Raw genomic sequence first — 22,479 nt, forward strand, 5'->3', positions numbered from 1 at the left:
GACAGTAAGGAGGAAATCAAATAAATCAGATGATTATCGATTGTATGATGGGGGCTAAAAAGCAGCAGAGCACAGAGCGGGCATCTGCTTCTCTGTTTTCCAAATAAAACAATGTTTAAATGAACAACAACAAAACCCTAAGTATATAGAACACACACACACACACACAGATTTGGTATTTTCAGAAGAAAACAACTTTACAGGGTTATCTCCTTACAATCCAGTGAGGTAGGTGCATGTTTATTCCTATCTTACAGATGAGGAAACTGAGGCTCAGAGAGGTGAAATCATTTGCCAAAGGTTTCACAGCCTGTAAAGGCAGGGCTGGAGTTAGAGCGGACAAAGCCGCATCTAGGTGCAAAGCTAGTGCTGTTTTAACAGCACCCCCCTCCCAATCCCCCAAAGTGGTGTGTATGTTTTCCTACGTGACATGGCCTCCTTCGGAGCAGAAACACCATCTGGCCAGTTTCTACATGCCTCTGCAACACCCACCATTGTCACTCTACACATGAAGACACTTGGGGTGAGGGTGTGGCAGAATTTAGAAATTCCAGCAGTGAAGGGAGGGAATACGGGGATATGTGTATGAAAACGGATGATTGAACCTGGTGTACCCCCAAAAAAATAAAAAATTAAAAAAAATAAAAAAAAAAAGAAATTCCAGCAGTAAAACCTGGGTATACGTGAGCTATGAACCCTGTGAACCATTGGGGCTTTCCCTGTGCCTACGCAACTGGACGAAAGGGGGTTGCTGCCTAGGATTTCTGGATATAGAGTCTCAGGATTCTGTAGATAAAGTCCCATACTCCCAGAGACCCAGTCCAGTACTGCCTGCCTCCCTCCATGCCCAGGTGTCTTTGTCTCACTATCCATCTCCTCCTTCCCAGGGCAGGTCTGAAGGGCAGCAGTGGTGAGCATTTTGAGATCTTCAGAGAAGGCCAGGGCTGGTGTAACCACAGAGCCTTAGCCCAAGGGGTGTTGTCGTCTGCTCCTTGGCTCTACCCACTCCTGACATTGGCCCTGGGCAGCAGCAGCCTCAGATCAAGGGGGAGGCTAGCCCCTAATTGTTATGCTCTGTGAGGATTATGAAGTCAGCTCAGTGCACCCCCATCCCAGCCAAACTAAGGGTGTGCCCTCTGCCTCCAGTTTCTCTCTGCTTCCTGTCAGCTTGGTTGTCCTGCATGGTGACGGCTGTGGTCCCAAACAAACTAGATGGCATCCGAGACACTCTACAAAGTGGGCGATGCGGAGGAGGCCCTGCTGAAGAAGGAAACCCTCAACGTGTTGAATGCTCTCAATCAGATGTCGAAGCCCTTTCCAAACCCCAAGTCTATGAACAGGACCGTCACTACCAAGGGACTCCCACTTTCCTCAAGGGGCAGTTTGGTTAACTTCTCAGAGGAAGATGCCATCAATCTACCGTAAGACACAAGTCTGGTCTTTTTCTCCCTTCTGAAGCCCGAGCTGGGGGGAGGGGTGGAGAGAAGTGCTTGAAGAGGCGGTACTTCATTAACGTATCACAGTCAAGACTCCCAGAAAACAGCACGTGTGCAGGTTGCCTATAGATTCCTGATCTCAAATCAGTTCTTGGAGGCAAGCTGGCCTCCGCCTCCAGGAGGCCTTCAGGGATTAGTAGGGGACTTCCTGGTGGTACTCATCACCCTGCTTTGTCCTCACCATCCCCACACAGATCCTGCCCCCGCCCGCTCCACTCCCCATGCCTCCTTTGCCTCGTTCTCCCTATTGTGCCTTCACCTGCCTGGTTATGTACCCTCAGTAGCCTGCCTGCCTTCAGATGGAGGTCTGCTGTTCCTCCTCAGTGATTCTGGGTTTCCTTTACTTCATTTCACAAAACTCTTTGAGCACCTACAAGGTATCTGGCCCAGGGTTAAGTTCTGGTAATGCAAAGCCAGAAAGCACAGTCTCTGACTTCAAGGAGCACCCAGCCTGGGGATGTGCGTGTGTGTGTGTGTGTGCGTGCGTGCGTGTGCGTGCGCGCATGTGTGTTGGGGGGATGTCAGGCAAGAATTGAGACTATAACAGCATGGTCTGTGTCAGGCAAGAATTGAGACTATAACAGCATGGTCTGTGCTATGATGGGACAACTGGAGGAACCAGAGGGGGCTTAGTATAGCTTGTGAGGGGGTGAAGTTAAGAGAGGCTTCATGGAGGAGGTGATTTTATTTTTTGGCCGCACCACGAGACATGAGGGATCTTAGTTCCCTGACCAGGGATTGAATCCACGCCCCCTGCATTGGAAGCGCAGAGTCTTAACCACTGGACCACCAGGGAAGTCCCAGGAGGTGATATTTGCACTGACTCTCATAGGAAGGGAAGGAGCTAGCCAGTGGAGAGATGGTGCTGTGGCTTGATGTGGGCTAAGAGAACTCTTAGCTGGAAAGTTTTATCGGTGTGTGACCTGTACAGTCACACACAGCCTGACACTAAGAAGGGCCCTGTGCTTAGTTTAATGCTCAGATGTCACTGTCTCAAAATGGTATGGGGTGAAAGTCTTGGGCTAGGAGCCCAAGTTTAAGTCCAAGTTCTACCACTTAGACATATGGCCATAGACAAGTCAATTAAGATCAGGGACCCTTGGTCCCTCATTTATAAAATGGGGCCAACACCATCCAGCAGGGCTGCTATGAAGACCACAGAGAATTCTTCTCCAGCATGTAGCCCAGGGCCTCGCTGCCTCCCATGCCCCTTCAGCACTGGTGTTTCCAATAAGTAAATCTAAAAGCAGAGATTCGTTAGGACAGTCTGTAGTATAACTGACATGCATACATCAGCCTACAAAGGGCCTTGGTGGGCGAATCATCGATTTCAAGTGTCCACCAAGAGCTAGCATAGGAGGTTTGGGCTGATCAGGATTCCTCAGGAGGAGGTCGATGGGCCTGGAGCTCAGGGAGGAAAAATTTGGCCTTCATCAACCAACCATGAAACTGGAGGCTGGCCTGGCATAAGGGATGTAGGGGTGCATGTAGGTTGCTGGATCTGGCTAGAGCAGCCCGGGGAGAAGGGGGAAGAAGTGGAGGGGAGCCAGAATGCACCAGGGCAGATGGGAGCTGTGTAGCATGGGGTCCAGGAGATCTAGGTTCTGGTTCCAACTCTGCCATCGACTCACCATGTGACCTCGGTCAAGGTGCTTGGTCCCCAAAGGCCCTGTGACCGCTCTCTCTACACCAGTGCTCTTCAAACTGTGGGTTGTGTCAGGAACTCATTCTAGTTGGTGGAGACCAGTACTACAAAAAAGAAATAAAATAGAACTGAAAATTCCAGAGTACATCACATAAGAGTAAGTATTGGTTTGTGAAACATTTTAGTTAATGTGCATGTATGAGTATACTAGCCTGCCAAGGAATATGTATTTCTTACTTTGGCTTAAGGTAAAAAAAAGATTTGAAAGCCATATTTTTTGGATTCTGTACTTCATCAGCAAAAAAGTTTAAAGAGTGGGGAAACATGTACAATGTTTTTCTTTGTAACAGCAAAGAATTGGTAACAATACAGATATGCATGTAATAGAAAACATACAACAGTTAAAATGACTGAACCAGAGCAGATTAATCTAAAATACACAATGTTTTAAGTAAAAAACAGCAAGCTGCAAATGGGTATGTACTGAATGATACCATTTATTTATAAAAAGTTTAAAAATATGCAAAATAATAACATATGAATGTAACAAACCTGTAAAGACACGTGGAGAAAAATAAAAACTGAAATTTTAAATTTATTGCAGAGGCTGCCTCTGAGTGGCAGGATGAGGAGAGAGGTGGGGGAGCAAAGTACACAGGGGGCTTTAAATTACACTGATAAAGCTTTAGTTCTGAGCTGGATGGTAGCTAAATGGAAGCCTAACATATTACACCAGGGTGAGTCAAAAATTATCCACGCTGATAATTTTTGACTCACCCTCGTGTAATATGTTCATTGCCAGTTTTATTGAGACACAACTGAATTTTTAAAATTTATTTATTTATTGGCTGCGTTGGGTCTTTGTTGCTGAGCACAGTCTTTCTCTAGTTGCGGCGAGTGGGGGCTACTCTTTGTTGAGGTGCGCAGGCTTCTCATTGCGGTGGCTTCTCTTGTTGCGGAGCACAGGCTCTAGTGCGTGGGCTTCAGTAGTTGCAGCACATAGGCTCAATAGTTGTGGCTCACGGGCTCTAGAGCGCAGGCTCAGTAGTTGTGGCACACGGGCTTAGTTGCTCCAAGGCATGTGGGATCTTCCCGGCCCAGGGATTGAACACGTGTCCCCTGCACCAGCAGGTGGATTCTTAGCCACTGCACCACCAGGGAAGTCCCAATATATTATTCTTGATATCTTGGAGTGTGTTTAAAAGATTTCATAATTTAAAAAATTTAGAATGGAAAAAAATAGTTTTTGAGCATTCACCCCAATATACATATATTTATCTGTACTGTGAATTTTTACATGCTATATATTAATAAATATTAACTGTTATAAAATCTAAATAAATTAGTAATTCCATAAATAATAAATAAATGTTAATAAATCTTAGTTTATTATTTTTCTTTTAGATACTATTAGATATTTTTCCACATCCCAGTAGATCATTGTGGTCATTCCCTGGGGTATTTGCACCCTACTTTGGAGGAAGAAAAAGTTATTGGCAGTGTTTCTAAAAATGTGGTTCTCAGAACACTTGATGAATCATCTGAAGATCTTGTTTGGGTTTTTTTGTTTGTTTTTGTCTTTTGGCTGCACTGTGTGGCATGTGGGATCTTCCTTCCCTGACCAGGGATCAAACCCGTGCCCCCTGCTGTGGAAGGGCGGAGGCTTGACCACTGGACTGCCAGGGAAGTCCCAAGTCGTATTTTCTTGTTTTATTTCTATTATTATTTTTTATTTTTTTGGCTGCAGCACATAGCTTGTGGGAGCTTAGTTCCCCAACCAGAGACTGAACCCAGGTCCACATTAGTGAAAGCCCAAGTCTTAAGTACTGGACCACCAGGGAACTCCTGAGGATCTTATTAAAGATGCTTTAGCAGCTTCCCCAGTCCCTCCCAACTGGGGACCGGGGACCAGGGACCAGGAATATGCACTTTCACTAGTAAGTGCCCTGTTGAGTTTGATGCATTTCTTCAGAGCAAGAATGTTAAGTAGCTGGGGGCGCTGGTAAGTCGTGCCCAAGGCCTGCCCGCCAGGAGCTTCCAGGCAGCAGGGGCTGGGGCGGCCTCCTCGTCTGTCTCACCTGTCTCCCCTCCCACTCCAGGAAGCAGATGCCAATGGAGGATTCTGAATGCAGCTCCGATGACACCAGCATCTCCCCCATGTCATCCACCTTGTTGAATCCCATCAAATTGGCCGTGACCCAGCCCAATAGCAGCTTCTTTGCAGGGATGCTGGAGGGCGAGCTGAACAAACTCAGCTTCTCCTCGATGGCCAAGAGTACAGAAAAGGGGGACCTGGCCCTCCGCCCCCAATCGAAGTCCCAAATTGCCCCCGGGGGCCTGCTGGACCTTGACAACCCTGAGGTGGACACAGACACCTCCTCGACACCCTCGGGGTCCTCTGTGGTCTTGGATGTGCCGGAGGCGCCCTTCATCTGTGAACACACGGTCAGCGATTCCACGGCTGTGGTGCGTTTTCCCCCTCTGTGCATTTGGCAAAGGCTTAATGGCTGCCCCCGACAAGCCGGGCACTGAGCTGAGCTCACTGGGGAGTGTGAAAATGCCTGCATCCTGACCTCAAGTTCATGGGTTGGGAGAGAGGGCATGACACTAAAGAACTCCAGCACAAGCTAGAGAAGGCTCAATGCTGTAGGAAAAGCTCAGATCAAGTGCCGATAGGGATTCAGAGGGCAAGAAACATTACTTTCAGGTGCGGGAATAAGCTTTGGTGGCATTTAGTAACATCTGAGCTGGGACACAGAAGTTGGATCTAAACATCTAGAGATGGGGAAAGATTCCGTGGAGGGCTGACACTAGCAAAGGCTCACAGGTGGGAAAGTGTGGGAGGAAACACCCAGGTCCTAATCCAGGGCTTCTCACACTTCCCTGTGCCTGCAGATCTGATCATCTTGTTACCAGTAAGATTCCTGAGCCTCATCCCTTGAGATTCTGATTCAGTAGGTCTGGGGTGGAGCCTGAGAATCTGCACTGCTAACAAGTTTCCAGGTGGTGTTGATGGCCCATGGACAACATGTAGAGTAGCACTGTTCTAGATACAAGAAGGGAACAGAGCAGGAGTTAGTCTGGGGTCACTTTCCAGAGGTCCTTTAACATTAGGCTACTTTATAGATTTTTCAATAAGCAATAAGGATTAGCTTCTTGAAAAGCTTTATATCGGGGACAGATGCAATTTGAGCTATGTTTTGGAAGATAAATCTGAAAGTCCTATTGTTGGGTGGCCTAGAGCGGTGTTTCTCAAAGTGTGGCCCCCAGACCACCAGCAGCATCAGCATCATACAGCAATTTATTAGAAATTTAAATTTTCGCTTTCCCCACCCCCTACTTGGGCCTCCTGAATCAGAAGCTGGGGGCAGGGACCAGCAGTCTGTTTTAACAAGTCCTCTGGGTTATTCTGATGTGCACCAAAGTTTGAGAACCACTAGTCTAGTTAGAGGAGAAACAGGAAGCGGGAGACAAGGCAGGTGACAGTAGGGCCAGGAATCTGCAGTGTTATAAAAACTCTCTGAACTCCTGGCTTGGCAATCACTGTTGTAGTATAAAGTGGATGGACTCTGGAGCTCTTGGTTTGAACCTTGGCTCTGCCACTTAATTGCTGTGTGACCACGGGCCAGCCCCTTGCTCTCTCTGAACCTATAACCCCATCTGTAATGAGCAAGGTGGACAAGATGATTGCAAAGTTCCCTTTCAACTGACACACAGCCTAGACTATGGAGTGAGGGTCCACTCTGAGGTCAGCGTGGCTGCCCAGCGACAGCAGCTCACGCTTTGGGCCGGTGGGTCCACGTCTAGCGTTGGGAGTGCTTAACACCTTCCGTCAGACCTGCCTCAGCTCCAGCAGGAGCAGGGATGGGAGTGGGCTCTTCTGACCAATGTTGCAGGGGGTGGCAGGGTGGCGAAGAGAGGCCAGGCCAGGCCAGGCCTGAGGAAGCCTCGGGGGGTTCTCTTTCCCTAGATTTCCTGGACCTATGCTCCGGGCAAGCAGCAGGTCAGTTTCTACCAGGTCCTGTTGCAGGAGGTGGTCAGGAAAAATGGCACTGAGGTGCTAAAGGCAAAGAATCGCCCATGGATCTTCAATAAGATCTTGGGCACCACTGTCAAGTTGATGGAGCTGAAGCCTAACACGAGTTACTGCCTCACCGTCCGTGCAGCCAACACCGCTGGGGTGGGGAAGTGGTGCAAGCCCTACAAGGTGAGCCCTGGGAGAAGGGCGGCCCAAGGGGTCGCAGGAGGGGTCTGGGCCAGGGGCTTTGGAGGTTGGGAACACCCCTATATCCCCACGACATGTCCTCCTGCTGGCTTTCCTTCTCCCTGGACAAATAAGAATCAATTCCAGGCCACTCTCCTCTGGGAGGGGTAAGGATTCAGCCGCTTGGGGCCCACTGGGAATGCAAACTGATGTTTTCATTCATTTCTAACGTAAGTCTAAAGTCATTTGCTTTTGGATTCTTCAACTTAGTATCAATCATTGTGAGTGGTCAAGGGCATTGAGGGAAAGAGAGGGACGAGGCTAAAGGGGGACAAAGAAGGGAAGAGTCTGGGGGCGGGCGGGGGAGGCCGAGGAAAGACAACCCTGAAGTTGGAAACAGCACACAGCTGGGGGGCTGCAGATTTGAATCATGCCTCTGTTCCCGTTTCCGGTGTCAACGAATAGGTTGGTAAAGGTGTCAGAGACCCCACGCAGCAGACAAACAAGGGGGGGGCAGAGTCACAGAGGCGAGGTCAGGGTCGGGTCTGCGAAGGAATTCTGAGAACTTCTGTGTTCTTTCAGTTTGCAACTGTGGCCACTGACTTGAATAGCTTCCCCGAGAACAACCCCATCCAGATCACCGTGCAGCGCAGGGAACCCCAGCGGAAAACCGTGTCCATCGGGCTGGAGGACATGCGGAGGCTAGAAGATCTGGAATACCTCTTTCCCTACTAAGGGGGAGGGCCCCAGGAAGCCCCTCGCCTACCTTCAGCTTTGGTCCAGGGCCCTTCAGATCCAGAACCATGAAATGTACCACCAGTACCAAGCCAGGGAACCACTGACCACACTGCCGGTCCCGGGCCCGGGGCCGAGGCTAGACAGGAGCTCCACGTACCTGGAGACACCGCAAGCCAGGCCAGATCAGCCTCCACTGCCTGTGGCTGCTAGGCTTCCTTCCCCAGATCTGGGCTGGTCCAGGTCCCTCATTAAAACCTGCAGGTCACCCAGCACTCTGAAATTGTTTCACGCCGCTGACAGCCTCAGCTGGGCCACGGCCACCCACCTCCTGGCTTCTGCCGGGACCAAGAGTCCAGGTGGGTCTGGGGATGGAGCAATGAGATGCTCCCATCACCTCCTGCTTGGCTCTGCCAACATCACCCTTTCCCTGGGGGAGGAAGAGATGGTCCTCAAAGACGAAAACATGCATCAGGAAAAAGAGCAATGTTGGACAGGCAGTCACAGCCCGCACGCTGTCAGCCTCAGACTTGAGCTCTGGGGTTCCTGGTGCAAAGTGCACAAGCTTTGGAGGGAGGGTCTCATTTAATCCTGGCCCTTCCTGGATGTGAGGGCACAGGCAAACCATTTAAGCTTCTTGGGCTCAATTTCCTCAATAAAAATACGGGGACGTGGTGTGATCCTTCCCGGCGCGGCTGCAGGGTTACTGTGAGGGTCACGTGAGAGCACAGCAGACCAGCGCCTGGCACCGAGTAGGACCTCAGACCCTGTGGCCTCCCTTCACCCCTCACACAGTCTCACTGCAGAGACCGGCCAAGTGGAAGCTGAGAACCACAGCCAGACGGCGTGCAAAATTGTAAAAGCACAGACTGGGGCGGGGAGGGTGAGAGGGAACAAGATGTCAGAAATGCTGTGGTCCCAAACGGGCCACACAAGGGTGGTTCGGAATTCAACCTGAGTAGATGCCCCTTGGCATTGGAAGAGAAAGTGGAGGCAAGACGCGTGGAGGGCAGCATCTCAGATGACGTCCTGGTGGGGATTCCCTTCACCATGTGAGTCTTCATGGGGCAGAGACATTTCCCGCGCCCCGACTTTCCGCCAGAGTTCTCACCACTGCACGGCCCGGCCCGTTAGAGGGAGCCCTCCGGGACAGTCGCCGCCTTCCTCTCTGTGCTGCGAGAGCCCAGCGGTGTGGTGTGAGGCCGAGGAAAGCACCCCAAGAGCACACTAGCCAGCACAAGTTTCGTGATGGTCAAAGTGTCCTCTATCTGTGCTATTCAAATCAGCAAGTAGCCCTGAGCTGGGGTGACAACTGCATTTCTAACTGGACTGAATTCTAGTTAATGCCAACAGCAACACGGCTGGGGCCACCAGAATGGACAACACAGCCTTAGATCATCCTCTGGCCACCAACACATGGGCTTCAGCCGTTCTCCCCAGCCTCAACTGGCCTCTCCCTCACAGGCACAGTGGGAAGAGACGAAAGGCGACTTCCTGGTCAGCATGCTTTTGGTGCGGCCCAGAGGGAGGCGCTAGACAAGCTGACGCAGCACAGTCCTCAGTAGAGCCTGGGGAATCCAGGACAAGGAATCATAACCCAAACACACAAAATATAAGTTATTTATTTGGTCACAGGACCTGGGGTCTGACTCTGAATAGACGGCATTTAGAAAAGGAGGCAGGGCAGCAGCGGGGGCCAGTCATCACCCGGCCTCCCACCACCCCAACTGGCACCAGAGAGGTACCATGTGATGGCCAAGGGCTGAGCTCAGTGATAACGTCCCACGACCTTCGACCTCCTGCTCTGGAGAGGGACCCCTTGGGGTCTGTCTGAGGACAGCAGGCCACGCTCATCCTCAAGGTCATCACCTCAGCCTTACGGTCTCCACCAGGGCAAGCAGCAGGCAGAGGCTGAGTCCAGGTGGGGATCCCAGACAACCTGGGATTTCTCACCTCCTCCATCTGTGGAGAAGGGGAGGGAACAGGATGGGGATCCCACCTGGGAAAGGGCGGCCCAGGACCATACAATCCCAGGAGCCCACTGTGGGGGAGGGCTTGCGGCTTCCCCTTGGTCATCAAGAGCCTGGCTACCGGCTCTGCTCCAGCCACCCAAACTTGGGCTAGGCACGTGCCAGGGCCTGGCCCCTGGGGTGCCCACCAAGGCTGTCCAATGACGGACAGTGACAATCCTTCACAAGTATGCAACACTCAGGTTCCAGAGCGCGTTCACCTATCTTGGATCCTCCTGTCTCCTGATAAGCCCCAGGAGACAGGTGAACCAAGCTCTGCACGACTGCACAATGAAAGGCAGAACCAGGATCAGAACTAGGTCTCAGGACTCCAAAATCCAGTGCACTGAGAACTACCGCCTCGTGCTGGAGGCTACTGTCCAGCTCTCCCACGGGCCCTGCAGTCCCCGAAGGCCCTCCTAGTGCCCACGCGCTGTCTCAGGACAGTGGGCACCTGGAGAGCCCTCGGAACCCTACACCACAGGGGAAGGCCACACAGGGCAGGAAAGCCGCCCCTCCCCCAAGCTCACATCCGGAGGCATTTGTCCTTCCCGCCACTTGCCACTCTCTGGCCATCTGGACTCCAGTCGACAGCGTATACCTAAAGCGGGGGGAGGGGGACAGTGGCGCAGTGAGGAGGGCAGGGGAGCAGGGCCAGGCTTCAATTCCCCCTCCCTCAACCACGTGCCCACGAGGGTCGGCCGTACCTCATCCGCGTGGCCGGGCAGGTCTGTGGTCAGCTTCTGGGCCTTCACATCCCACACCTTCAATGTGCTGTCACTGCTGCCGCTGACCAGGAGCCGGCTGTCGGCCGACCATGCGAGCTGGTACACGGCGGCCACGTGGCCACGCAGGGAGGCCAGGTACCTGGGCCGGGGGAAGGAAGACCAGGACGGATATGAGGCCTTCAAACAGGTCTGAAGGGTCCTCTGTGCCCACCGCAGTGGTTCTCAACCTTGGCTGCACGTCACGATTTACAAAATCTCATTGCGGGGCTCCTACCCTAGACCAATTTAATCTTTGCTGGTCATTACGATTTTATAAAACTCCTCCAAATGAGTTGCTTCTGGGATGCTTCTTGCCAGGCCTCCATACCTGCTCAACTTTGCAAGCCTTAGCATCCAATGCAGCCACCTGCTTAGCCCATCTGCACGACCATCTCCCTCCCCAGCCCCCCATCCCAACAGGTGCCTGCTGACAGGGGGCAGGGAGAAACAGCGGGCCAGGCCCACCTGGAACCTGGTTGGGACAGGCTGGCTGTGTCTGCTGGTGCAAGTCACTGGGCCTCTCTGAGACTCTTTCCTTATCTTAAAATGGAACTGAATGGCTGTGGTGTGAAAATACACGGAGACTGACACATAGGGGCCCCTTCGGCCGCAGCAAGGGTTTCCCTGCTCTTTTCCTTGCCCGTGCCTCTGCCTCTCCTCCTAACTAACCGCAAGGGCGTGGTGCCTTGTCACACCCGTGCTTCTCAGACTTGAAAGGTGACTTTAAAATGCAGGTTCTGATCCCCAAGGGCTGGGGTGGGGCCCAAGGTTCTGTGTTTCCATCAAGCTCCCAGGTGATGTGCTGCCTGGTCTGTGGACCCCACTTTAAGGAGGACGAGATAACAACTGGACCACAAACCTCACTTCTGCTGCATCCCTGGCCCTTGGCCAGCTTCCCCGACCAGGGATCGAACCCCTGGCAGTAAGAGTGCAGAGTCCTAACCATTGGACCACCAGGGAATTCCCTTGGCCAGCTTTCTCTCCTGAGATATGAAATGAACTAGCATTTTCAGCACCTGCTTATTGATGGTGCTAAACATACCACCTCATTTAATCCTTGTGACAAAGCTGAGAGGCAGGGGGTCTGCACATTCAGAAGAGAAACAGAGGCTCAGAAAATCCAAACACTTGCCAGGGCCACACAGCTAGGAAGCGGGAGAGCCAAGCTCCTTCCGGAGGAAGAGCGCCCCTCCTGCCCCTGCCCACGCCCCCACTCACTTGCCCGTCCTGCCGTCCCACAGCTTGATGGACTTGTCGAAGGAGGCGCTGGCAACGACGCGGGAGTCCGGGGAGAAGAGCACCTGGTTGATGAGGGCCTGGTGTCCTGTCATCCGCGCCAGGGGCTTCTTGTCCTCCGCCGGGGACCACAGGAACAGGGTGAAGTCGTCTGAGCCAGACACCAGCCTCTCTGGGCCCTGGCCCTGGGGAGGCAGAAAGACACACAGTCTCAGAGGGGAGAGCCCAACCTCGGCGGCAAACACACCACTGACTGTTCAAAGCCAGCACACAGGCCGGGACTGGAGAAAGGCGGCTGGGTCAGCGCTAACTGGCACAGGTTACTTCCCCCAAAAGGAAACTTCACAGGATGGGACCATTTCTACAACATATAATTACGTGAAGAAGCAAGGTATAGAGTGGTGTGTTAAAGGGGGAAGGATTTTACATGGGGGCTTGTATACATGTGTGTATCTGTGCGGTGTGTGGTGTACACATATGCGTGTATATGTATATATGAAGTCTCTGGAAGGACTGCTAGCACTGGATGCTTCCAGAAGGCACGGATGAAGGTGCAACGGAGATGAGAGACTTTCCACTATCTAGCTTTTTGTTCTTTGAACCTCAGACCACGTGACTGTGTTACTGAAACTAAATAAAAGAAAGAGAGGTACCTTAGGACTGCAAATAAACAGATAAGCAAATGAAACAAAATGATCCCCAGCCCATTAAGATTTTTAGGACTGTAATCTAGGATTATCAAGAACCGCTTTCTGGAAAAGGTACATTCTGAGCTGGGCTAGAAGGGAGAGGGGCCTGAGCGCCCGCAGTGTTTCGGGGATGAGGAGAAATAGTACACGGAGCTGGGGAGGTTGGCGGATGCTCACCCGCACGAGGCTGTAGCGGCTCAGAGCCCTCTCCTTTAACTCCTGCACTGTGTCCAGGACCAAGGAGAGAAGGAACAAGGCTGATTAGAAAACTCAATACAAACAGCAAGCACCCCACACCTTAGGTCCGCCTCTCGCATGTTAAGCTCAAGCTCAAGAACTGGCTCCTTCCCAAGCAGCCCTTCCCCTCCTCCCCCCGCTCACTCACAGGACCCTCGGAGGTCTTGGGCGTTAACTGAGGCCTCGGCTGGCTCAAAGGCCCCCGTGCGCAGGGCGTAGTCTGTGCTGAGGGCCATGGTGTTCACCCAGTGGCCGTGGCCTTGCAGAGTTCGGCACAGCACACCCTAGGGTGGAGGGAGACAGGTCAGGTACGCGCAGAGCACTCTCCACCCCTGGGAATGTGCATCCCCACATCAGCTCCAGAAGACGGGAGCCATGGGACTCAGAAGCAGGGCCCTCACTCACTGTGACCCGAATCAAATCACCCCTCTGGGCTCAAGTCTCTCCTCATTTGTAAAATGAGGGCACGGGCCCAGAGCAATGTTTCTGAAAATATGTTTCACAGAAGGGAAATGTCGGAAAAAAGGGCTCAAGTCAAATAAGTTTGGGATATGGCAGGTTTGATAAACCTGAACAGGCTTCCTACAGCAGAAATTTACAGAACCTCCGCTATTACACAGCACCAAACCACAGGACCCCTGTTCCCAAAGCACTTCCCCAACCAGTCAGAAAACACTGGTCCACATCCCTGGCCCAAGATTTCTCCAGGCTGGTTCCAGACCCCTCCCAGCTCTTACATCATGAGCCCTCCAGACTTTGATGGTGCGGTCCTGGGAGGCGGAGTAGAGAAGCCCGTCCCCTCCCCACCGGAGACACGTGACTGACTGCGTGTGCCCGGTAAGGATGCGCTCACAGCGGCCCGCGGTTGTGTCCCAGACCCGCACGCTGCCGTCCTTGGAGCTGCTGGCCACATAGCGGCACTCGGGGTTGCTGGAGGGGAAGGGAGACGTGTCCTCACTTCTGACCTGGCAACGCCCGTCTTCCCACACTGCCTCCCGAGCCCCAGCTCTAAGGCCAGGGATGTCTCGACAGCTTCCTGACCCCAGGATCTGGCTGTGCTGCAAGGTGGCTCTCAGGGCCCTTGATGAACACCTGAACACCACCCCCCCGCCCCCCTCAGGCAACACGGGTGCAGAAGGCCTCCCCACTGCCTGCCACGCTGTCACTGCCAGTCAGACTGCCTACCCTGTCCCTTCACATTAAGACTCCTCCACACCAAGCAGGGAGGGGTACAGCTTTGGACTCCTCGCTCCTCAGTCACCCCAACTCTGTCAATGTCACTTACGCATGGAGGGGCTCCCAGCTCAGGGCTGTGATCCACTTGCTGTGGCCAACAAGGGTCCTGCCCACTTGCTTCCCTGTGCTTGGGTCCCACAGGAGAATCTGAAGGACAGAAGCTCACTAAATAATCCTCCCCAATCTTCCCCTGGCCCCACCAAGGGTCCCCCACCCATCGCCCCTACCCACTCCTCCCCAAAGACCCCAGAACCTGATTCTGACCCAGCTCCCAGGAACAGAGCCCCAGAGTCCCTGCCTAATTACCCTGAGCACCAGCTACCTGGCCATTCTTGCAGCCTGAAGCCAGCTTCTTGCCATCTGGGGACCAGGATATGCTAAGGACCCAGTGTCTGTGGCCTAGGAAAGCAGCGGGAGAGAAAGGGGGACCACAGCTGTCTTTACTGCCAGTGCCTAGCAACACCTGGCATATTGCAGAAACTCCTTAGCGAGCTGCTGAATAAACGCACGATCGAACAGAAGAGACGAGGCCTGCCAGGCAAAGGGAGAATCCTCTCCGAGCACGAGAAACATGCATCTGGCCACACAGACAACACTGCCACTTTCTAACAGTTCCCTGTGCGCTACGTGATACAAAGCTCCCTCACACGTTAGCCCTTGTAATGTTCACGATAGCTCTAGAGCAGCGGTCCCCAACCTTTTTGACACCAGGGGCCGGTTTCGTGGAAGACAATTTTTCCACAGACGGGGTTGGGGGTGGGGGGAAGGGGCAGATGGTTCAGGCCGTAACGCCAGCGATGGGGAGCGGGTAGATGACGCTTGCTCGCTTGCTCGCCCGCCGCTCACCTGCTGCTGTGCGGCCCGGTTCCCAACAGGCCGAGGACCAGTACTGTCCGTGGCCCAGGGGTTGGAGACCCCCACTCTAGAGTACGGAGCAAAGCAAAAAGGATCATCCTCATTTTCCAGATGAGAAAACTGAAGCTTCGAAAAGAAGCAAGGCCCACACACAAGGTCTCCCAGCTAGTGTGAGGTCCCCAGGCCAGCAGCATCCGCAACGCCTGGGCACTTGAAATGCAAACTCTCAGGCCACACCCCAGACCTAAGGAGCCAAAATTCTGGGGATGGGACCCAGAAATCTGTATTTTAACAAGCCCTCCAGGTGATTCTGATGCACGCTCACGTTTGAAAACCACTATGGGAGAGAATGGATTTAAGCCTTGGTCTCCTCGCTACCAGGCAGTCGGCCCCTGCCCACAACCCCACACTGACTCTTTGGTCCCGTCTCCGCTTGTTTATGAGTGGCTGGTGGGGCTCAAGGGTAAGATCTCCACCTAGAAACAGGCAGCCGGGAACTGGCTGTTAAGGGGCTGTAATCTGCTCTGGGCCTCCTCAGGAGCCAAAGAGCTGCGTGAATCACCTGCCCGCCACTGCGTCAAAACCCCCAAGTGGGTAACTATGCACTGACCCTGGCACGTGAAATGTGGCGTCTCAGTGCTGAGATCCCAGAAGCGCACAGTAGTGTCTCCGGAGCCACTGGCCAGGTACCTGGGGAAGAAGACAGGCTGCTTGACCTCTGCACTGGGGACAAGGGGTAGGGCCCACCCGAAACACTGCACATGTACATTCTTGCTGCCTAATCCATCGTCTTCTGGGAATAGAATCTGGGACTGGAATTTTCTCTCTCTTCTGAGAAGGAGAAATGTAACACCGATGCGGAAGAAGACCCCAGGAGGCCATTTCCCTCCTCGTCCTTCCTGAAAGGAATGACCACAGTCATAACCAGATTTAAAGCTTCTTATTATCCTCATAGGATTGTGAGAAGCAAATAAACGCTGTGTCTCAGATGAACAACGAAGTCAGAGAGGTTAAGTGACTTGCCCAGGTCACACAGCTAGGAAGGGGCAGAGGTGGGCTTGCAGCTCAGATCTCCTGAGAGCAAGCAAGTTCAGGAAGGGTTCTTCCAAGGTAGGTATCCTTGGCCTCTGGGGACCAAACTCCACTGGTGAAGTCCCTTACTTGCAACCTGAGCCCAGAGCTTGGATCTATGGTAGGCAGCTGGAGGCCCCACTGAGCATAACTTGGGGGTCTCCCCCAATCCCAGCCATCAGTTGCACCCACACTCTCCTCCATGACTCTGCAGCTGTCCTTACTTTCCTGTGGGGCTGAAGGCCACAGAAATGACCGCCTCGCTGTGACCCTCCAAGGAGCTGGTGCAGCGGGTCACAGCGCGAACCTTGAAGATAGCCTGCGGCTGGTAGATGATGTCGAGGACCTTCTCTGTCTCCACCGCCTGTGACTCCAGCGTCCTCTCCAGGGAGGATACGATCTCGGCATCATGGACATAGAAAGCCAGTGGCAGGGGATCCTCCTGGAGGACAACAGGAAAGGGAACCCCCCCCATCAAAGGATGGGAAAGGCTGCCTCCACCAGGGATACCCCCCTCCCCCACCCCACGAGCTGTGGGCAGGCAAAGCTTCTTACTTTTCAGCCACTCTGTTTGGGTTACCCTTATCATTCCCCACTGAGCAAGACACTTACATACCACTTTAAAATTCTTTACCTTGGACTTCCTAGGTGGCGCAGTGGTTAAGAATCTGCCTGCCAATGCAGGGGACATGGGTTCGAGCTCTGCCCTGGGAAGATTCCACACGCCGCAGAGCAACTAAGCCTGTGCTCCACAACTATTGAGCCTGAGCTCTAGAGCCTGTGAGCCACAACTACTGAGCACATGTGCCGCAACTATTGAAGCCCACGTGCCTAGAGCCCGTGCTCCGCAACAAGAGAAGCCACTACAATGAGGAGTCTGCACACCACAATGAAGAGTAAGCCAGTGTGCAGCAACAAAGACCCAACGCAGCCAACAGATTAAAAAAAAAAAAATCCTTTACCTTAATCGCACAACCAGCCTGGGAGGTAGGCATTAATATTGATAGATGAAAAAAAACTAAGGCTCAAAGCAACTAAGTGATTAGCCCAATGTCCCATCGCTAATGACTAATTCAAGTTCTTCAGAAAGAAAACTAAAGTCCGGTTAGTATACAGCATTATGCAGCGTTTTCTAAACCACCAGACCATGCGGCATAATGTGTAAGAAGCATCCAAAAAGCTGACTGAAAAAAACCCCAGAGTCTGGTGTAGTAAGTCTGGGGTGGGGTCCAGTACTGCATGCTTAAACAGCCCCCCACCCCTCCAATAAAGGGCAGCATTTTGATAAACACTGGCTTAGGAGAGCATGAGTTCTGAGTCTGACATTTGAGTTCCAAATCCAAATCTACCACCCACTGCGCAGCACCGTACAAATAACTGAATGATCACAGACAACACAGTGAAATGCGGATATTCGTGACAATGGGGGTATAATGAGGGGCTGGGACAAGGGGTCACAGTGATGATGCACCCAATGCTTTCAAAACCGGCTCTCTCCCCGCAGATGGGCGTGTAGAGCGCTGTCACACTGATCACATCCTCCGACCCTCCCCAAAGCAGACGGCACTGCCGGGTTGTTATCACCCCTGCGGGTGAGTGATGGGCGCCCTGGTACCCAAGACCTTCGGTCCCCTGATCCCCTGCGTCCCCCACCAGGGGAGCGCCGCCCGTCCCCCGCCCGGCGGAAGAGACGCCGGGCCGCCGGGTCCACCGCTCACCTGGGCCAGCAGCGCGTTGCACACGAGCTGCAGCTTGTCCGGGGTGATGTCCACGGGCACGTCGAACGGGGAGCCCAGCAGCTGCCCGCTCTCATCCTGGAACTGTACCAGCAGCCGCTGCACGTCGCGCGTCGCCGCCTCGTCCTGTGCGGACAAGCGGACAAGCGAGGCGGGCGTCATTCACGCCGCCCGGACCGGAGGGCCTCCACTTCCGCCTCCCTCCGACCTCGGGGGCCCCGGCCCGAGCGCCCGGTTGCGGCGCCCCCCTCCCCGCTCACGCAAACCCACCACAACCACCGCCGCCATCCTGCGTCCCCACGTGGAGGGGAAAACTCTGGCGGGACAGAGCGCCGCCCCCGTGGTACAGCGGTGTCGCAATCTGCCACTTCGCCCTCTGGTGTTGCGGAGGGGAAGTGTCGCGCCGCGCCTGGCCTCAGGCTCTGGGCGTGGACTCACTTGGTACCCGCCCCCGTAGCGTCCCCAAGGACCCTTGGCCGCCTCCGCATTCAGCCCCTTCCAGTGCCTTGCGGGATACAGGCAACCTTTTGTCTCCTCAGAACAGATTCTTGCCCCATTTATAGATGAGGAAATTGAGGCTCTGAGGGGTTGATTTTCCTCAAGATCACAGAGAAAGGAAGTGGCTTATACAACCAGAGCCCACTGCGGGGAAGGCAGAAATTAGTATTTTTTTTTTAACATTTTTTATTTGTTTGATTGTTTATTTTTTGGCTGCTTTGGGTCTTCGTTGCTGCACGCAGGCTTTCTCTAGTTGCGGCGAGTGGAGGCTTCTCTTGTTGAGGAGTCCGGGCTCTAGGCACGTGGGCTTCAGTAGTTATGGCACACAGGCTCAGTAGTTGTGGCACAGGGGCTTAGTTGCTCCGTGGCATGTGGGATCTTCCCGCATCCGGGATGGAACCTGTGTTCCCTGCATTGGCAGGCAGATTCTTAAGCACTGTGCCACCAGGGAAGTCCAGGATTCTCTTTTAAATGGATCAAATAAATTAATAATACTTGATGAGTACAGAAGCAAAAAATTCCTACGGTTTTCAACAGTCTACAGCAGTAAACATTAATAATGATAATGATAGCAATGTATCAGGCATTGTTCTAAGTGCTTCACATATGTAACTCATTTAATCCTCACAGCTCTTTTCACCCCGTATTACAGGTGAGGAACTAAAGCAGAGACAGACCAGGAGTGCTCTAACGGAAACCTGGGGTCTTCCTGTCAGCTCTTCTCTCTCCCTCCCTCCCTCTCCCTTTCCCTCGTGCACACACGCGCTCTCTCTCTCTCTCCCTGTCCCTGTCTCAGGCTCTGCCCATTCTGCCTGATTAACCTATCTAGAATCTGTTCTCTCCGTTTCCATTGCCACACTCTGGTGTGAACCACCATGGTTCCTACAACAGCCTCTTCATTTGCCTCCATCTCTACCCTGCCTCCTCCTTTGCATTCTCCACACAGCAACCAGGGTGATGTTTCAGACCAAAAATCTGGTCTATTACTTTCTGTCCCAAAACCCTACAATGGCTCCCCCTACTTGTCGGAAAAAATCAGACTGCTTATAATGGGCCACTTAGCTTTACCTCTCCAGCCACTCCTCTCACTTTAAGATCAGATCCTTCTGGCTTTTTCTTAGCACTTCCAAGGCCCAACACTTCCTATATCAGTGCTTTTGCACATGCTGTTTTCTGGAACTGGTACAGACTGAATTGTGCACAAACACCCCCAATTCACATGTTGAAGTCCTAACCCCCAGTGTGACTGTTTTTGGAGGTAGACCCTATAAGGAAGTAATAAAGGTTAAATGTGGTTGTAAAGATGGCATCCATTAAATAGGACTGGTGTCCTTATAAGAAGAGCAGGAGACACAAGAGCTCTCGCGCACGCTCTCTTTGCTCTCACACAGAGAAGAGGTGGTGTGAATACACAGCAGAGGGTGGCTGTCTATAAGCCAGGAAGTGAAGCTTCACCAGAAACCAACCCTAATGATGGTCTAATGATCTTAGACTTCCAGCCTCCAGAATTGGGAGACAAAACATTTTTTGTTGTTGAAGCCACCTAATTGTGGCATTTTGTTATGGCAGCCTGAGCTGACACATACATACAGGAACAGTTCCTCATTCTTCAGGTCTTGCCTTAAATATCCATTCAATCATTTAACAAAGGTCTCTGCCAGACATTGTTCTAGGAACTCTATGTATATTAACTCATTTAATCATTTATTCAGAGAAACCGTCTCTGAAACAATGTCATGTTTCCTGATTTCAAAACATCCTGGTAATCTTCAGAAATCACAGATCCATGGAATGCTTTCATCCATTCATTCAGCAAATATTATTGAGCACCGACTATATACCACACACTGTTGCGGACCCTTGAAATATGTAAGTGAACAAAATAGATACAAATCCTTTCCCCCAGGAGTGTTCTCTGCTTGCATAATCATTCACAGTTTCTGGCACATAGCAAATGCTTAAGAAATGCTTGTGGAATGAATTACTGAATAAGGATTTGAATCTAGGGGCCCTTGGACCTAAACTCACTCTCTGCCAATGGCAGGACCCTTTACCATATTACATCATTGTTACAGAGAGCTGCCCACAAATGGGCCCAGGGTTGGGGACATCACGAGGGCAGGGAATTCACCCATCCATTCATTCATTTGCTTATTCAGTCAACAAACATGCATGAGGGCTGGACCTTGTGTCCAGCAGGACAGTTTTATCCAAGGTCACAGAGCTAAGAGCAGAGTCTAGTGTGAGTGATCTCACTTATGCTTTTTTTCCTTTTTTTCCTTCAGTGTCTTTCTTAGTTTGAAGATATCTGGGAGGGACTTCCTAGGTGGCACAGTGGTTAAGAATCCGCCTGCCAATGCAGGGGACATGGGTTTGATCCCTGCTCAGAGATCCCACATGCCCTGGAGCAACTAAGCCTGTGTTCCACAACTATTGAGCCTGTGTGCCACAAGTACTGAAGCCCACGTGCCTAGAGCCTGTGCTCTGCAACAAGAGAAGCCACCGCAATGAGAAGCCCCCTCTCACTCGCCACAACTAGAGAAAGCTGGGGTGCAGCAACGAAGACCCAATGCAGCCAATATATAAGTAAATAAATAAATTTTTATATAAAAAAAGATATATGGGACAGGGCGGCAGAATGGTAGTAAGCAAAGCAAAGCATCAGCACAAAGACTTCATTCATTCATTCATTTAGGAACATGCACTGGGCCCTGACTCTGCCAAGCTCTGTGCCAGGGGAAATCAAACGGCATGAGATGCTATCCTTGTCTTCTGGGAGGATGGTCACAGCCCAGGCTCAGAGACACAGAAAGGCAGGAGAATTCTGAAGCCAGGTAGGGACAACCTCATAAATTTGTCTTAGGGATGCTCAAATCAGATGAGGAGAAAAAATTCCTGCCCTAGGGAAGACCCTCCCTGGTGGCGAACCCATAGTTTTTTGGTTTTTCATTAAAAATTTTTAAATTTAATTAAGATGTTAACATCGAGGTATAGTTGACTTACAATATTGTATACGTTTCAGGTGCACCACATAGTGATTCACAGTTTTTTTTGGGGGGGTGGGGTGGGGTGCTGTGTGGAGCAGCATGCAGCATGCAGGATCTTAGTTTTCCAACCAGGGATGCAACCCGTGCCCCCTGCAGTGGAAGCGCAGAGTCTTAACCTCCGGGCCGCCAGGGGAGTCCCTGATGCACAGTTTTTAGTGAATGCATAGTACTTATCCCAGGAAGATCCCTTTCTGATGAGGAGGACTCAGCAAGCCCCAGTCAGTTAGGGGGTGCAGTTCTTGGTCTCAGGGAATTCCCAGGCTGCCCCAGCTCTTGCTGTGGGAGAAGATTTCAGTCTGGTGGGGGATGTACAGAGCCCGTCCTCAGGGAGCTCCCAGTCTGATGGAGAGGGAGACGGAATACAGCCACTCCATATAGATGGGGAGGAACCACAGAAGATGCGCAGAGTGAAACAAACAAGCCACTTCCACTAAAGTGAGATAGCAAGTCCATGGGTCTTTCTGAAAAACAAGGACATTCTCAACAGGTGGAAGGGGCAGGGGAGTTGTGGACAAGGGGAAGAGGGGAAGGAACGTTCCTCCCTCTTCTTCCCTCCTCCCTCCAGAAGGGCGTTTCTGGAAGTCTCCAGTTGGTTGGGGACCTGGGCAGCTGCTCTGTGTGTCCAAATGTGTCAGCCCCTCAGCTGTCACTCTGCTCCGAAAATAGCAGTGATGGGGGGAGGGGAGAGGAGGTTGTTTATCTGGGATGGAGGTGGAAAAGGGGCATTTGAGCTGTGCCGAGGCGGGGGAGGGGGGGTCTGCTGCGGGGTTCCCGTCCCTCTGGATCTTTCTCTCACTCTTCGGGGTATGAGTGCCTGAGCCCCCAGAACTGCCCCTCAGCAGGGTGCCAGGGGAGAGGTCAGCCAGAACCTCCACGTGGTAATGACTGTCCAGTCTGGGGAGGGGGAGGGCCATGAGTATCAATGACAGACTCCGGGGGCACCTGCCCCTGTGGCCAAATATGGTCTGGAGCCACTGGCAGGGCGATGAAGTCTCCTGGGTGGGGGCTGGGAGGGGCA

The 22,479-nt window shown here is 52.4% G+C and overlaps 2 protein-coding genes across 3 annotated transcripts; one reads left to right on the forward strand and one right to left on the reverse strand.

Moving 5' to 3' along the window:
• The first annotated feature begins 1,144 nt into the window (after positions 1–1,144).
• Positions 1,145–8,349, forward strand: FNDC8 (fibronectin type III domain containing 8). The gene is made up of 4 exons (XM_057717144.1): positions 1,145–1,421; positions 5,241–5,607; positions 7,112–7,348; positions 7,928–8,349. The coding sequence occupies exons 1-4, from the start codon at positions 1,213–1,215 to the stop codon at positions 8,078–8,080; spliced, it is 966 nt and encodes a 321-aa protein (XP_057573127.1). The 5' UTR covers positions 1,145–1,212; the 3' UTR covers positions 8,081–8,349.
• A 1,356-nt stretch (positions 8,350–9,705) lies between these two features.
• NLE1 (notchless homolog 1) lies at positions 9,706–18,217 on the reverse strand. 2 transcript variants are annotated; one of them, XM_057717205.1, is made up of 12 exons: positions 17,899–18,217; positions 16,405–16,622; positions 15,720–15,799; positions 14,577–14,653; positions 14,304–14,401; positions 13,756–13,948; positions 13,167–13,302; positions 12,959–13,005; positions 12,075–12,277; positions 10,797–10,956; positions 10,620–10,690; positions 9,706–10,042 (listed from the first exon to the last, which is right to left on the reverse strand). In XM_057717205.1, the coding sequence occupies exons 1-12, from the start codon at positions 18,076–18,078 to the stop codon at positions 10,030–10,032; spliced, it is 1,476 nt and encodes a 491-aa protein (XP_057573188.1). In that variant the 5' UTR covers positions 18,079–18,217; the 3' UTR covers positions 9,706–10,029. The 2 variants fall into 2 exon arrangements, with proteins under 2 accessions (XP_057573188.1, XP_057573189.1); XM_057717206.1 differs by lacking the exon at positions 9,706–10,042 and adding an exon at positions 10,059–10,383 and having other exon boundaries at positions 10,623–10,690.
• Between the last annotated feature and the right edge of the window lie 4,262 nt (positions 18,218–22,479).

Source organism: Hippopotamus amphibius, chromosome 17 (genome assembly GCF_030028045.1).
Source record: "Hippopotamus amphibius kiboko isolate mHipAmp2 chromosome 17, mHipAmp2.hap2, whole genome shotgun sequence".
Taxonomy (NCBI): Eukaryota; Metazoa; Chordata; class Mammalia; order Artiodactyla; family Hippopotamidae; genus Hippopotamus; species Hippopotamus amphibius.